Raw genomic sequence first — 12,173 nt, 5'->3', positions numbered from 1 at the left:
AAGAAAAAACTGGAGATTTAATATATCACTACTTAAAGATGAAGACTTTATTAAATATTTTAAAAAAGAGTGGACTTCATATTTGAACTATAATGACACTCCCGAAACATCAGCTTCTGTTCTATGGGAAGCAGGGAAAGCTGTGATGAGAGGTAAAATAATTTCTTTCTCATCACAAAAAAAGAAAACAAAAATATTCAGGAATTAGAAAAAAACATCAAATCACTAGAAGAAGCCTACGCGTCCCACCAAGATCAGGAAACATTGAACAAAATATGCAAAACAAAACTAGAATTAAATGAGATAATTGATAAAAAAACAAAATTCTTAGTACAAAGACTACGCCTACAAAATTATGAACATGGTAATAAATCCGGTCAATTTCTAGCAAACCAGCTAAAAATAAATAAAGAAAAAACAACTATATGTGCTGTTCAAGATTCATCTGGGAACACAATATATGATCCGATACAAATAAACAACATTTTCAGGGATTTCTATAAAACGTTGTATTCACCACAAATAAACCCATCTAAAAAAGAAATTGATCAGTTTTTGGACAACATAACTCTTCCAAAATTATTGGACACTCAAGCAATGGCACTGGATTCACCACTGACACCAGGGCCCTGTTTCAGGAAGCCGGTTTGGAAAACTCAGAGTGAAAAACGACACTCACGGTTGAGTAACCCCGAACTGTCCAACTCGGAATATTCCGTTTCAGAAAGGCTGATAACAATTAGTTCAATCAAGGCGGAGTTGCTTTAACCCCAAGTGAAGCGCGCGGACGAGGATACATAAAGCCCTGATAAGCGGAGCACAGAGTAAGCGAGTCACCATGGAGACGGAGGGAAAGAAGGCGCGGGCGACGTATTTCACAGCGCTCGAGGCGGAAATTCTGATGGCAGCATATGCCGACAGCATGCACATCATGCAGAAAAAAAGCAACACAGCCGCAGCTGCAAAGGAAAGGGAGCACGCATGGCAAAACATAGCCGACAGAGTCAATGCGTGAGTGTTAATATAAACATTGATCGAGGGATTTCCACCCATTTAACACGTTATTTTATCATATGTTATTTTATTTGTTATTTTATACATTTTATTTTGTGATGTGATGTGAGCGCAGGTGCAACCCAACAGGCCCCAAACGTACCTGGCAGCAAGTAAAAATGAAATACAAGAACATAGTCCAAACAGGTGAGGTGTAATTGTATCATGAGCCATAGTGCTTGGTCTGTGTGTCCTATGTAGATCAATTGCAGTTAGAGGCCACAGTAATTTCCCCCCTGTGAGCACTTATTGAAACTATCTGAGCACATTACAAGTACATACTTGCTTACTCTGTATGCTCAAATGTGTGCTGTCACAGCCAACAGAAAAAAAGCGGAGGCCCGGAAAACAGGTGGGGGTCCTCCACCACCACCACTCACAGAGGCTGAGCAGTTGGCCCTCAGCCAAAACAGTGGGCGCCCTGTGGCTGAAGGCATCTCTGCGGGGACATCCTCTGAGTCAATAACCCCGCAAGACACAAGTGCCTACATAAGGGGTAAATCCAAAACAATACATGGCGTGCACACATCCATTCTGCACAGTCACCATGACCAAAATGAACTATGTCGCAGTGCAGTTACTGTCCTACTGACAGAGAATGACAGTCATCAAACAGTTAGGTGAATAGACAACACTGAGACACTTGGGAACTGTTAACGTGCTGCACGGGTGAGGGCCCAGGGAGAGACTCACACACACCGAGCTGCAGTGGTACGTCTTTATTATGTGCATAGCGGTGTCCGTTAATTTTGCATACATGCGTGTGTGTGTGTCAACCCCCCACAGGGTGAGCTCCCTGTTCCCAGAGACAGAGCGAGTAGTACATTCCGTACCCTCCCCAATGAGTGTAACATATGAACATATACCTCAATGCAACATAGAGCTCATAAAGGCGTTCCCACCCTGACACCTACTGATTTTGCCTTCCCTCAGTGTCGGTTGTCTCCGAGAGCACACTGACAATGAGGTGTATGGTGATTGGTATGTCTGGTAATTGCCATTTGCGCCCACATAAGTCATGAGTGACCTGTATGAACCCCATATTCCCCCAGTTGACGGTGATGGTGTACTGCATCTGGTGCAGCCCCCTGTTGAGCCAGACCGACATGCAGTTGTGAGTACTCGTAATACTCCACAGACTACATGTGTCAACAGTAGAACAGCAATGTTGTTAAATGTCTCCACCACAGGCATATGATGACGACACAGTGACGGCTGCTACAGAGGAGGCCGCATCAGTGCCACACTATGAGGTATACAGTGTACAGTGGAAAATATAACAACTGACTACAATGTGGCACTATGATGACACCATGGACCTACTATGTCCCCGGCAGAGTGATGCTGCAAATGAGGAGGAAGAGGGTCCAGCCACTCCTACAACGAAGCTTTCCGCAGTGGGTTGTCCAGCACACATTCACAACCAACCTAAGTAGGCATGTACTATGGATGCCAATGCTATGTCCTTTGTTGCAATAGCTCCCTGTGAAGCAGCTGTATAGAACATATCTGGCCAGGAGGATAAGGAAGTGTGATATGGAAATGGTGCACCTCCAGCTGCAGATCCAGAAGTCGAAGCTGGAGATTGTACTGCTGGAACAACAGTTAAGGGTGGGTGGAGTGATCATAGATGGACGAATCATGTCAGTGTTCGTACAACATACTAATATTCACATTTATTCATTGTGCACAGGACATACAGGGTGACCAATAAAACAAGTTGACCACAGTATCTGTGTATTTGTCTCGTGACATGTTGGGTTGCCGGGTCACAGGAAATGGTTGTGGCATATGGTGTCTCTGACTGCTCGCCCATCCTGTACGTTCGTGGGTGGGTCAGGATGTTCATCATGTGGATCACTGCTGTCGTCTGGTTCAGCTGGACACTGTTCACCTCTAATCGTGGCAATGTTGTGTAGGATCACACATGCCACAATGATGTCACATGCCCTTTCTGGGGTGACTCTGAGTCCACGAAGGCACTGGAACCGGGCCTTGAGCATTCCGATGGTCATCTCAACTCTGGCCCGTGTCCTGCAATGGGCCAGATTATAACGCTGCTGTGGGCCCGGTTCAGGGTCAGGGTAAGGGGTGAGCAAATAGGGTAGACATGGGTACCCCCTATCACCGAGCAGGTGGCCAGTGAACTCTCCTAGGACAGAAGAATACATGTCAGTGCAAACGTCCCTGTGGCAATTGGTCTCTGTATATTTCACAGTTACTTCGACCCACCATGTCCAAATCTGTTGCTCAGTGTACATTCTCGGAAGATCCGTGAGTCATGGACAGAGCCTGGCCACTTGGCTTCCACATTTGTGATGATGTTGGCAGCATCACATATGATCTACACAGTGCAGAGTACACATATTAGCATCCGTTACCATGATGCCATCACTTGTTGGTGTGAAATGCTACAGGGAATTATGTACCTGTACATTGATGCTGTGGAAAGACTTCCTGTTCACAAAGTCTCCTTCATTTGCTGAGGGTGCAATGATTGGGATGTGGGTGCCATCTATACAGCCAATCACGCCTGGGAACCCTGTAAATTTATGTACCATTTAAGTAGTAGTTCAAGTATCACCACATCATACATTACGTTTAGGTCCTCCTGATACCTGCAATTTTGTGGAATCCCTCTTTGATGAATCTTGTGGGTCTGTGACCGGGGAACACCACAAACGAGTGCAGGAGACGTTTCAGTGCTACTGTGACATTCCTGACTGCCCGACAGACGGTAGCCTTGGAAACGTGCTCAGCGTCACCGATATTGTACAGGAAGCTCCCGTTTGCAAAGAAACGGAGTGCGGTACAAAGAATATGTAATGGACTGAGCGCATGTCCGCGATGTGTCACATGCGTAATATATGGCCTGAGGATGTTATCCAAATAACTTATTGATTGTGCTGAGAAACGGTAACGTTCGCACAGGAAATCATCAGGTAATGATAAGATGTCCAGACGCGCTCGAATCACTCTCTCCCGGCGGAGAGCTCTGCGGAGAATTTGGGCTTCGATATCTACCGGCTCTTCAAGGAAGGGACACGCCATGTCTGACACTTCCTACTGTCAGGTTTCCGACAAAGGGGCGGAGACAGTCAGGGTTAGTTGTGGTAAACCTGCTAGGGGGCAGGTTAGCTTCACGGCGTGTGTCGTCATAGTGACTCACTCAGGCTGCAGCTGAACTCGCTTTGTGAAACCGAAAACCCAGAGTTTTCGTTAACTCAGGGTATACTTACTCAGTTTTTCCACTAAACCGGCTTCCTGAAACAGGGCCCTGGTGAACTCCAGGAAGCCCTGATAAGTATGCACAATAATAAGGCTCCAGGTCCAGATGGCTTTCCTGCAGAATTCTACAAAGAATTCTGGTCAATTCTAGCACCAGTTTTCTACAGAACGTTGTTGGAAATCAAAGAAAAGGGCAGACTTCCATCAAATATGAATTCTGCAAACATTAATCTCCTGCTAAAACCAGGCAAAGACCCTGTATATCCCTCAAGCTATCGTCCAATATCCCTTATAAATGTAGACCTTAAAATAATCTGCAAAGCTCTCTCAAAGAGACTGGAGAAAATAACCCCCCTCTTAATTCATCCTGACCAAACTGGTTTCATAAAAGGTAGGCACTCATCAACAAATACACGTAGATTACTTAATTTGATAGACTACTCATACAGTAAAAACCTAGAAACTACAATATTCTCTTTAGACGCAGAAAAAGCATTTGACAGAGTTAACTGGAAATTTCTATTTGCAACTTTACACAAATTTGGTTTTGGATCCTCTTTCATAAACTGGTTAAAAATATTATATAATTCCCCAACAGCTTGTGTTAGAACAAATGACCAGACATCCTCCAGCTTCTGTCTCTTGAGGGGCACCAGGCAGGGATGCCCCCTCTCCCCATCACTATTTGCAATTTTTATTGAACCACTAGCAGCAGCAATTAGACAGAATTCAGTAATTAAGGGCATAAAATGCAAGAACGTGGAACATAAAATCAGCCTTTATGCGGATGATGTGTTACTCTTTCTCCAAAATTCACAAACCAATATCTCTGGGGTGATTGAATTGATAAACTCTTTTGCAAGAATATCAGATTACTCAATTAACTGGTCAAAATCTACAGTCCTACCGATTAATTGCTCCTTCCATAATTCCTCTTCTACACCACTGCAATCGGGAAATATAAAATATTTAGGTATTAATGTTTCTCCCAAGCTTGCAGATCTAACTAAATTAAACCATATCCCACTTTTAAAGAAGGTAGAAGATGATCTGGCTAGATGGAAATGTCTACCCATATCACTCATGGGAAGGGTTGCCGCTATAAAAATGATGGTCTTACTAAAAATAAATTATTTATTCTCAATGATCCCAACTAAACCGCCACAAGATTGGTTCAGATCTCTAGATTCATGTATGTCCAAATTCCTTTGGAAAAATAAACCCCCACGTATAAGCTTAAAAACACTACAAAAGACCAAGGATAAAGGAGGACTAGAACTGCCTAACTTTCAGCACTACTTCTTAGCCAACAGGCTTCAGTTTATCTCAGGATGGCTAAAACACACCCTCTTAGATGAACCTTGGCTAGATGTAGAACAAGCACTCTGCAATAATCTAGAGATCTCAGACCTACCATTTATCAGCTCAAACATCCAACGACATGAATGCTTTAAAAGCATCAACATCAGCTCTTCTCTGACAGCATGGTGGGAGTTTCTAAAATTGACGGCGTCTTCATTAATCCCATGCAAACGTACACCTATCTGGAACAACCCTGACATATTACAAAACAATAATATGATAAACTTTTCAGATTGGAGTGATAAAGGAATCAAATATTTAGAACATATACTAGAAGGAACAGAATTTATTTCATTTGACGGACTAGTTACACAATATGGGATCAACAAGAAAAGATTTTTAGAATATCAACAAATTAAATCCATAGTAAAAAAAGAAATTTAAACCGGGTCAAGTTGAACTACAAACACCACCAAGTGTGGTTCAATTTCTTACTCTTAAACCCCCCAAATTACTATCCAAAATATACAGAATGCTTTCTAAAACAGATGAATCAATATCACTTCCTATTGCAAAATGGGAAGCGGATTTATCAGTTAACTTAGACCTAAACTTCTGGTCTCAGATTTGCTTAAAAACCTTTCATCTAATTAGAAATCCCAGTCTTCAATTAATTCAATACAAAATATTACATAGAGTGCACTATACAGGTCATCGGATGTTCAAGATGGGCTTTACGTCTACCAACAACTGCTCACACTGCCAAACCAATTCACCGGACAATTATATCCACGCTCTTTGGTTCTGTCCACCAGTTCAGAAGTTTTGGCGCGAGATATGTGAAAACTTATCAAAGTGTCTGAAATGTAACATTCCAACTTCCCCCTTAGTGTGTTTGTTGGGCAGCTTAGATAATGTCACTTCAGAAAAGAATATCACCCATATGGTTTTCACTGCCCTATGCATAGCCAAGAAAACAGTCCTCATGAACTGGAAAAATAAAAATAATCTTAATTCTAACCAATATAGAAATTATCTATTAGATTACATTAGTCTTGATACAGCCTCTGCCACCACATCAGATCAATTGCTCTGGGCTCCTTTGATCAGCTCCATCAACTAGTGGGGGTGGGGGGTCATAGTTTGGTCCCGCCTTCACTGTTGTGATTGGTGTGGGGGTAGGGACAGGCTTAGGGCGTCGGGGGGTTCCCCGGAGGCATCTTCCTTGGGGGGCTCAACCCGGGGTAGCGGTCATGTCCGGTTAGGGGCTCTGTTGGCTCTCCGGTGACTGTTTCCTCGCGGCTGCGTGCAGCGGGGCTAGGGGAGGGTCTGTGCTGACGGACGTGGGTTACTGACCTGGTAGCCTGGCTGCCCCTGGGTGGGTCCGGGATGGGCGTGAGGTTCTGGGGCGCTCCGTCTCTGGGCTGGGACCCGGACCGGGCCTCGGGGGCTTGGGTCCTGGTTGGTGTGTTGCCGGGGTTGTGGGCGGGTGGGTGCATGGGGGCCCAGCCCTGGAGCAGGGTGCCGCCGGTGCGTCGAGCCACCTGGGGGGCTCTTCAACTGGTGGGGGAGATTGTCACATCTTGCAGGAGCTTTCCTCTCCTCAGGAGCTGCCTCTGCAGGAGGGGGAGATACAGGAGAGGTGGAGGAAGATCTCAGCCTGGGTGTTTATTGTCTTATGTAGTCTGGAAGATGAGTGGATGGTGGGGTGGGTGCAGTTTTCTCTGTGGTGGGGTTGGGTGGACTGTCCCGGGCTCTGTGGGGCCGGGCGGCGCTGCTGCACTGGGCCCGGTCTGGATGGGCCTGGGCCCCCTTTCCCTGGCGGGTCGCGGAGTATGGGGGTGCCTACTGGGGTCAGCGGGGGAGCTGGCCCCAGGGAGGGGTCACCTGCCCCTCCCTTCCTTCCCTCCCCATCTCCAGCTGCCTCCCTCTTCCCGCTCCACCACAACCACCCACACATGCAGGGCCTTGGAGTAGGGGTATGTCACCAGGGTGCAGAGGAGGCTACCCCCCCCCCCCCCCCCTCTGTCCCCTTCTGGCTGCCTCTGCCTCAATTTTATCCCACAACTTAGACATTCACATTACTCACACTCTCATTACACATACATATAGGATCTTGGGGGTGGGCACGATACACGGAGTCCAAAGTACCATCAGGGTGTACACCCCACCCCTGGCATCGTTGCCCACCTCTCAATTTTAAATACACGTAGACATTGAGGGCTAGCAGGAGGGACCATGCGCTTACCTGCTGCTCTCTGGCAGGTAGCTCCAAGCCCTCCTGGGTTTTAAATGCACCTTAGAACACATATGCATCAACATTACAATGAGCGGGTGGAGGGAGGTTCGGAGTCTTCTCTCACCCCCGTTCTCTGCGACCTGCTGGAGCAGGGGGGCTAGGACTAGGAGGAGGAGTTGGCCGTCCGACTGCGGTCTGGAGTGTGGAGCCTTCCTGCTGCTGCGGAGTCGGGGCGGTCTGCCTCCCCCCACCGCAGGGAAAAGGGAAACACCACCTGGGTCTGGGTGCAGTTCCCCCCTCCAGGGGCGGGGGCACCTAGACCCGGTTTGTAGAGTACGCTTGGGGAGTGTGATCGTGTGTACAACGTCTCTTTATGTCTGTCTCCACGTTGGTTGAGTGTGGAGTAAGTGCATATGAGAGCATGAGGGTGGGAATGGATGTTTGTGTCTGTGTGTGCCTGTATGTCTGTGTCTATATGTCAGGTTGGGTGTCAGGCGCCACCTCTCTGGGGACATCTCAGGCCCTCCAAGGTTTGGAGGCCTATCTCCCCCTACCACCACTTCCCCTGCCAGTGGCGGACCCCCTCAGACATCGGTGCGTTGGTGGTTCTTTGTGTCCGGGGATGGGCGTCCAGGTACACACCGGCTCACTCCTTGGAGCCTGGGGCTCGCTCGGGCCACTTCGGAGGTGGGGTGCCCCCGGCCTCTCGGCCTGGGGCTCGGTCACTCAGGCACGGCTGGCTGCCGGCGGAGCTCACGGGCGCGTCACTGCAACTCCCCCTGGCTTCTGCTCCGCGGCTGCTGAGTGAGCCCTCATCTGGGACTCTCCTCAGCTCTTTCTGGGACAGTGGCGCGGCTGCCCCTCTGTTGGTCTTCCTTGGTCTCTTGTGTTCTGGGGGCCTCTGGATGTCTGGAGTTTTGATCTCCTCCATACCTGCTTCACGCCCTGGAGGACGGGGCTGTGGCCCCCCCACACCCTCTAGCAGATTATTACATGAAGGAACCTTTTAAAAAAACAAAAAACAAGCGCGTCCATGCTCACAGGTGTACACACGGGTGATCACACCCACAAACTACACCCTTTTTGGCTCCTACCTCAAAGCACACTGTGTTCTGTTGATCTTATGTGCTGCACAATAATGTTTAACATTTAGTATTTACTGTCATATTCCCATATATCATTGTGATGTTGTTTATTCTATTACTCTTGTTCTCTTCTGCTTGCTTTCTTTTTTCTTTCTCAGCAGGTGATCCAGGTGATTGATATATGCATTTTTTTTCTCTGCCCGTTCTGTTGGTTTTTGTCTTTTGCCCTTCTCCCCCGTCCCTCTTCTCAGCTGTTTCTCTTTCCCTCTTTCTTTCTCCCCTTCTTTCCCCCAGTCAAGTCTGTCCCGTATTCAGTAAGTGAAAATAAAATAAACAATAAAAGGTGAATCAAATGGACCATTACGGCAAGGCTGGGATGGTCAGTTTGGTAAAGTAAATCCGTTGGGCATCTTTCTTTGCCTTTAGACAACAATTCTGATGCAAAAGAGCCAAACGGGACAGGCCAAAAAAAAAAAAAAAAAAGAAAAAAGAAAAAAGAAAGAGCCAAGAACCTTCCTTTCCACTTCCTCCATGTAAAGGTTGGCTACAATGTGATGCCAGAGTCAGCCTCACACCAAAGATGACCCTCAGAGCGGGCGGTACAGTTTTATACTACAAGAGGAACATGTATTATTATGACTATGTTCTTCCAGAAGCGGCGTGGCAGTCTGCTACAACTCCTCATTCACTCCACGTCTGCTGCTCCCTCGACCTCCTATCTGCTTCTTTTCCTGGAATCAGAGACACAAGGACACAAAAACACACCCTGCGTAGCCTTGGTTATCTAATGTTGTTATTTATTGTTCTTCTACTGATTCTAAGGTCTGGTTCAGGATACCTAGTTTGGACTCTCTGACCCAGTGTCACAGCTGGTGCAGCTATCGTGTGGTGGCGTGAATGGGGACCCGAGTTGCAGACAGTGGTGGAGATGCGAGTGAGGTTTATTTACAGTGCTCAGTAACAAAAGTGAGGGCGGAACTGAACAAAACCCTAAACTGGGGAGAACTAAAAATAACAAAACACAAAACCGTAACTCACAAGGTCACAATCAGGGAAACACATAAGGAGGTGAGCTGGGAACAAAGAGCAGGCTGTGGAGCAGAAAGCCGCAGAACAACAGAGTAACACAGACGAACCGATGAGGAACACAGGCAGGCACACACTATATATACAAACACAAGGTAATCAGGTAATGACACACAGGAGGGGAGCACAGATGAACCTAATTCACAAGACGACAGGAAGACACAAGCTGACACAGTGATAACAGACACAGACCTTCAAAGTAAAACAGGAAATTCACAAAGACAAGCTCAGGGACACGAACAGAGCACAGGAGGGAGAACACTAAAGCACTAACCACACGAACCAAACCCTAAGAACTAATACAAAATAAGAATGAACACAACACATAAGATGACACCAAAATGAACACAAAACGCTGGGTCAACGACCAGGACCATGACACCCAGAGACTTACAGAAAACCATTTTCATGTGTATGTAAGCGTTGCTGCAAAGTCCCCGTGCACTCTGTGTCTCTAAGCTTTCGACCTTCGAAAGACAGAGTGCCAACTCATATGAGCACATTTGCATTGTGTATAACAAAATAATTAAAACAGCTGCATTCAATTTTCAACCCTAATAAACTAACTCCAGATTTCCCTCAGTAATCCTGATTCATGTTGTCACAGTTCACCTGGTGAAGAGCACATTCCCAAAGGATTCTTTTTTCCCAGAGCATTTTAGCATGACACTCTTTGATTACCTCTCCATCACAGATATTTGTTTTTATCACAAAGCTGCTCTTGACAGTCCTGATAGATTTGAAACCATATTGGAAAAGATTTGTGAGAGCTGTTGTAAAAACTTTATCCCACCTTAATAGATCCATCACTAATGCACTGAACTCTTTAGTAAGAATTGGGAGCTCCCCCCCAAAACTGTGTCGTTTTCCAATCAGCTGTTTGTGTATAAAGTGCTGTCTCTTTGAGACATCTGTTATGTTCCCTGTATGTCCCTCTGTGAGCTCCAGCTCGCTCTTGTTCATTATATATCTGGATGTTAAAGACTTCTTTTTATTCTGAGTCCTGCGTTCGAGTCCTTCCCTCTCTTCCACACCTCGACCTGACAGTTATGTCTTAGACTGCATCTCAGCACCTGTTTGTATCACTTCTGCTGATGCTGCAGACCGCTGTGTCTATTTTATATTTGAATTGGCCTTTTATATTTTCTTCTACTGTTTCTATTTTGTCTTATTTCTGTTTAAGAAAGACATGGTACAGAGAGGGTGGAGCTGCCTGCAGCTGTCTGTGGTGCTGAAGCTTTCAAACATTGTGGGGCGATCGTGGCTCAAGAGTTGGGAGTTCGCCTTGTAATCGGAAGGTTGCCGGTTCGAGCCCCGGCTTGGACAGTCTCGGTCGTTGTGTCCTTGGGCAAGACACTTCACCCGTTGCCTACTGGTGGTGGTCAGAGGGCCCGGTGGCGCCAGTGTCCGGCTGCCTCGCCTCTGTCAGTGCGCCCCAGGGTGGCTGTGGCTACAATGTAGCTTGCCATCACCAGTGTGTGAATGGGTGGATGACTGGATATGTAAAGCGCTTTGGGGTCCTTAGGGACTAGTAAAGCGCTATATAAATACAGGCCATTTACCATTTCATACCAACACTGACTACAACTGTGACCACAGGGGGGCAGCATAGAGCCAGAGAGTGTTAGTGTAGCTGTTCAGCCCTATAGTAAGAAACAAGAAGACAGATGAAGGAAAAGCTTCTTCCACTGGTGTAACACACAGGTTTGTATGAAGTCACACTAACTAACCAGCAGTAACCCACATTTGATCAAAGCAGGGGCAGAACTTTAATAACAGGTTATAATGTGTCATCACAGTTGTTGTCAATCCAAACACACTTTCTGATTGTTGCTGTTTATTGTAAAAGAACAACACACTTGTGGTCTGACCTAATGCTGTAGTGCAACAACAACTATACAAATGTGAGCTCAGTGCAGACTATGCTGACTCACTGCACCATCCTGTGGTACAAAGTGGTATTACATGAGCGTACAGGCTGACATCAGCTGGATGCTAACTTCAGTTCATACGTAGATGTGTTGAACATGACGTCAGAGATGTTTTCTTTATATTCTGTTGATGTTTTGAAATATTTCAAAGTGTCTCCAAGTTAAATGTTGAGCCTTTAATATAGCGACACTTAGAGCTCTGAAGCCGTTTTCTCTCTTTTACTATTCAACCAATAAGTTACTGAGTAA

At 46.3% G+C, this 12,173-nt stretch overlaps 1 protein-coding gene across 2 annotated transcripts; it reads left to right on the top strand.

Moving 5' to 3' along the window:
• Nucleotides 1-630: 630 nt before the first annotated feature.
• On the top strand, nt 631-4,252 carry LOC146643060 (uncharacterized). 2 transcript variants are annotated; one of them, XM_085395261.1, is made up of 7 exons: nt 631-1,011; nt 1,130-1,200; nt 1,373-1,549; nt 2,106-2,167; nt 2,244-2,306; nt 2,391-2,450; nt 2,533-4,252. In XM_085395261.1, the coding sequence occupies exons 1-7, from the start codon at nt 839-841 to the stop codon at nt 2,758-2,760; spliced, it is 834 nt and encodes a 277-aa protein (XP_085251387.1). In that variant the 5' UTR covers nt 631-838; the 3' UTR covers nt 2,761-4,252. The 2 variants fall into 2 exon arrangements, with proteins under 2 accessions (XP_085251387.1, XP_085251388.1); XM_085395262.1 differs by lacking the exon at nt 1,373-1,549.
• Nucleotides 4,253-12,173: the final 7,921 nt, after the last annotated feature.

This window comes from Rhamphochromis longiceps, linkage group LG22 (genome assembly GCF_057381845.1).
Source record: "Rhamphochromis longiceps isolate RC_006_pf linkage group LG22, R_longiceps_female_GT1.1, whole genome shotgun sequence".
In the NCBI taxonomy this organism is placed as follows: domain Eukaryota; kingdom Metazoa; phylum Chordata; class Actinopteri; order Cichliformes; family Cichlidae; genus Rhamphochromis; species Rhamphochromis longiceps.
This window is presented reverse-complemented; position numbering and strand designations above follow the sequence as displayed.